The 4,505-nt window shown below is 36.6% G+C and overlaps 1 protein-coding gene across 1 annotated transcript; it reads right to left on the reverse strand.

Moving 5' to 3' along the window:
• Positions 1–1,257: 1,257 nt before the first annotated feature.
• On the reverse strand, positions 1,258–4,253 carry LOC132611436 (putative F-box/LRR-repeat protein 23). Its single transcript, XM_060325874.1, has 2 exons — positions 2,584–4,253; positions 1,258–2,252 (listed from the first exon to the last, which is right to left on the reverse strand). The coding sequence occupies exon 2, from the start codon at positions 2,207–2,209 to the stop codon at positions 1,667–1,669; it is 543 nt and encodes a 180-aa protein (XP_060181857.1). The 5' UTR covers positions 2,210–2,252; positions 2,584–4,253; the 3' UTR covers positions 1,258–1,666.
• Positions 4,254–4,505: the final 252 nt, after the last annotated feature.

The raw sequence follows: 4,505 nt of genomic DNA on the forward strand, positions 1-4,505 counted from the left end.
GAAGCCTGAACTAAGAATGCCAGAATTTACCTCTCCGCTACATAAGCAAGCAACTCTTCCGTAACGAAGTAGGCCATTTTGAGTTTAACTAGTTCGCCTTGGCTGCGATCAATGACACGGCGGCACATTTCTCCGAACTGGTAACTCATGTTGGTTCCGAGGAAGTCACCAAGGTTGGACAGGTCAATGATACGCCACACGGAAAGGTCTTTGCACACTCGCCTCCACATAGTGCACACATTCTGTGCTGTCAGCAATATCTCTTTAGCACCCAGCCTGTACAATATGTTACCCCAAATATCATCCGTCAGTTCCAACCATGGTGGTTTTTTCTCCATATCGCCTGATTCTTATTAGAATACAGCCTACAGGTGTCAAATAATATAACTGTATGACGTAATTGTACAGTGCAATAAATGAAAAAGGATAAGTACCTATTATAGTTGATTCACCTTCGCAAGAGGAGATGTTTACGTTATTTGGTGCAGACTCGTTCAAAAACTTCAAAACTCATCTCTGTCTAAGGGATTCGACTTCTTAAATAGTCTTGGGTAAAGAAATTCAAATTTTTATCAGGAAATAACGTATTTCTCCCTTCTTCTGGTAATTAAATCCACTAGTAGAAAAGTCAAATTTAATTGTAGAAGACAGATAATTACGTACATTGATAGTCTTATACCAAGAATGTGAATTGTCATTCTTTCCTAGAGGAGCTAAAACGTTTATTCTGGTAGTTATAGAAACAGCATTACAGCAGATGGAATTAAAGAGTTAATGAAACCAAGGAGCATAGCTTACTAATTTGATCCACACTGAGCATCGAACTTTCTACTTAGCAAATTCTACTGACTGCAAATGCTTCTGCCCATATGATCATTTGCAGACACACTCGACCAATTTTTGAAGACTAGTGTTTCAGCTCATTCAGCAAGTTTGATATGAAAATATTAACTACTAAACTTCAATTTCAGCATTCAAATCAGTCTGACCTATGCATAAAAGTTTAGAATAATCCTTTTTTTCGTTTGTTGGATAATTGTTGCATGCCCAAATGTGTTTCAAGTTCGAGATCAGACAGAAGAAACATTACCATCAAGAAGCATTAAGATCTTAATGAGTTTCCTTTGATTGAACAAGAATTAGAAATCAGCTAAATCCCTAGGAAAGATAATGTTGCTGACAGTATAGTAAACTATTTAGTTAATATAGATAAAACTCGCATGTCCTGCTACGAAATCCTCGACGTAAGGTGTCTAAAACAGCTGCTTCAATTCTGTGAGCGGCCTTCTCCCCAAAGATTGATTTACACACAAGTTATTTTGGCTCTAAAATAGATTTGCAAAAAGTTACAATCAGTGGTTTAGGAGTATACGATAATTAAAGAAAAGGAAAGCTCCATGCGAACACATCAGAACCCTGGCATAATTACTGCTGCTTTGGGCAGGAAACTGAATAGAGAAGATAGGAAATTGTGAAACACTATTTCAGCATTGTATCCTTGGGTAGGTTGAAGTTCACCCATGACATTCCAATAAGGCAAAATGATACACTTGATAAAAATCGATCAGTGAACACATGAAGAACTGTTCATAATCTGATAACCAAAAGAAGCCCACAACTTCATAACTGAGGCTAATGCTAGAAACATGACCACTAGTAGATCTTTTCAAAAACCGAAGTAATAATCATCATACATGTTATACTCGTCGACTGCATTCCCCGGAGACTCAAACGAAAATTTACAACCGGCCAGAGAATCATGTGGGTACTTCACATCTTTAATCTGTTGAGAAATTCTGCTACTCAAAACTTCGTTGAAGCTAACTTTCAAGCACTGCCGCAGGTCAAGTGATACAAGATTAGGACAACCATCAAGAATAGCCTCAAGGCCTTCAGTTGTCATCCAGTTCCCAATGAGCTGAAGGTGGTGCAAAGCAGGCAGGTTTTTAGCAATAGCTAGAGCCATATTATTTCTTATATCTCCTTCATCAGGATCATCATCTTTATCAGAATTATCATCTTCATCAGAATCATCATTTAAGTCCAAATAATGTCCCGTATAACATTCGTTCATTTCAAACAACTTTAACCGTGGGCAAGAGCGTCCAAGAGCTTCAATTCCCTCTGTAGTGATATCAGTGTGTGTCAAACTCAACTCTTCTAACAATGGGAGCTTTTTAACTGCTTTGACCAAGCCGTCACATACCATACCATAGCAACATGCAATACTAAGTCGTTTCAGTTTTCCTGATCTGGTGAATAAAAGCAGAAATTGAATTAATGGCAGTGATTGAAGCAAGATTTCCAAACACAATTTCTAATACAGAAGATTAGTGCAAATATACAATAGGATGAATACAATATGCTATCTTACTTTATCAACCAAAAAAAAAGATAATACATGCAATATGCTGTCTCCACAGATAGTTGTATCAGAAAAGCAGTTTTTTGGGGTATTTTTTAATTCTTTTGAGGGAGGGTGGATGAAGGAAAGCAAGGAAACGGAATTTTAAGGTAACACAAACCGGAAGTGCAAAAAAATGCCAAAATAACTAATTGAAAAAGAGAATATAGAGGCCTAACAAATATCTTCCTCCTTTTTACTGCAATCTGCAAGATGGGAACTTATACAGGATAATGCTTCTTTTTTTTCCAGAAGAGATCTTGTAGACTAATCATTTATCTTTTTTTTCATTTTCCCACGAGAGGTCCCACGAGTTTTGCTCTTAATATTTAAATTGATATAACTTCCTTAGTTGATGCCTTTCTTGATTTGTACAGTGTAGTATTGTGTAATTTCTGATGTTTGGGATGGTAATTGTTGTACTTGTTTTACAGTTTAGTATTGGGTCATGCTTGCTAATGTGAAGCAAGCCTTATGGAGTTTGAAGGGTCAGCCAGTGAGAGAAGGCTAAATAAGACTTGGATGAGCATTCCCCTTTGTATTATGTGGACAATATGTGGAAAGAATCCTAGGTGCTTTGAGGGTAGCGAGGAAAACTATTCTTATAATTTGTAAGAAACAGATGTATTCAGAATCTTATGACTTGGTGTAATGCCTCTTCTGATTTGGACATTGATGTTATGTTATAGTTCTTAGATTCCCTCCCGTTGTAAGGGGTCTAGCCCCAGTTTATTTGTACTGATGCAGTACCAATTTGGTATTGTTTATTTATGAAAGGCTTAATACATAATTTACCCCCGAGCTTGTATCCCAATCCCTACTATACATCCCTCTTTCAGGGGAACCTATTAGCACCAAACATTTCTCCGAGTGTGTTTTGTGCTTGACCAGTTTTACGACCATGTGTATGTCACGCACCAATAGACACATAAAATGTGTCATTTAACTTAAAAAAATAAAGAAAACTACTTCATCTTCCCAACGAAATTCCAAATCCACCGGTGGCCACCTCTCCATCATCTTCATTTCTCCATTCCTCCCTCTTCTACCCACATAAACAAAATCCCACAGTCGCCATCGGCCATCTCTCATCCCAAAACTCTTTTCACCCTACCAGTAAACAACTCCATAAAAGCCCTTTGCCATCGCCCGGAGCAGTGACAAGAACAATGAAAGAGAAATTCTTCTGATGGATATTCAATGATGAAAGAGTAAAAACAATCTACAATTGGGAATGGAACTGTGCAGCCACAACCACCATTTCTTCTTCTCCCCACCTTTTCTTATGGTGATTAATTTATAAATTCTACAACATTTATGAGTATTAACTCCTTCATTAGCTACCGTTTGGACATAGATTTATTTTCTCTTTTTCAGAAAAAAACAATTGAAAACATTGTTTGTTCATGGAATTTGATTGAAAATTTTTCAAGTTCCAAAACTGGTTTGGGCCAGTTTTTAAACCAGTTTTTGGGTGAAAATATTTCATCCACTCACAAAGCTTCCACTCTTTTTTCAAGTAAAATGCATGTCAAAATACAACTTCAACTTCCAAAAATTATTTTTCAACACAACTTTAAAAACTCTTTTTTTTAAGTTTCAACCAAATCTATGTCCAAACGCTAGCTTAGTCCCACACATAGAAGTTGGTGGAACATCTATTATGAATATTAGTCGCACTAAGAATAAAACTTTTCCATGCTGTCGTTGTTGTTTATTTCTTATTGATGTGATAGAGTCCATCTCCATTTTTACTGTTGTTGCGTGTATGTTCTTGACAATGAAGACGATAATCTAAAAAATAGAAAATAAAAATAAAATGGTAGACAGGTGGCATTCAAATGAAGCTTCAGACACATTGTTTTGGCTCTCCACTCGGCTATTTTATGCGTAAAAACATGCTCGTGCCACGTGGCAAAAATGGGGTGTTTGTATAAAAGGTTTTCCGTGAAAGAGAGGTGTGTATTAGGGATTTCACAACAAGCACGAGGGGTAAACTATGTATTAGGCCTTCATGAAATAAAATTAACCTTTACTTATCAGAAAAACTTATGTTCAATCAAATATCATGTATAAAGACGTTATAATTAGGAAGTCCTTA

This window comes from Lycium barbarum, chromosome 9 (assembly GCF_019175385.1).
Source record: "Lycium barbarum isolate Lr01 chromosome 9, ASM1917538v2, whole genome shotgun sequence".
NCBI classification, from domain to species: Eukaryota; Viridiplantae; Streptophyta; class Magnoliopsida; order Solanales; family Solanaceae; genus Lycium; species Lycium barbarum.

Bases quoted from the DNA above. Each gene is read 5' to 3' on its own strand.
- LOC132611436 (XM_060325874.1), bottom strand. From the start codon at position 2,209: ATGGTATGTGACGGCTTGGTCAAAGCAGTTAAAAAGCTCCCATTGTTA.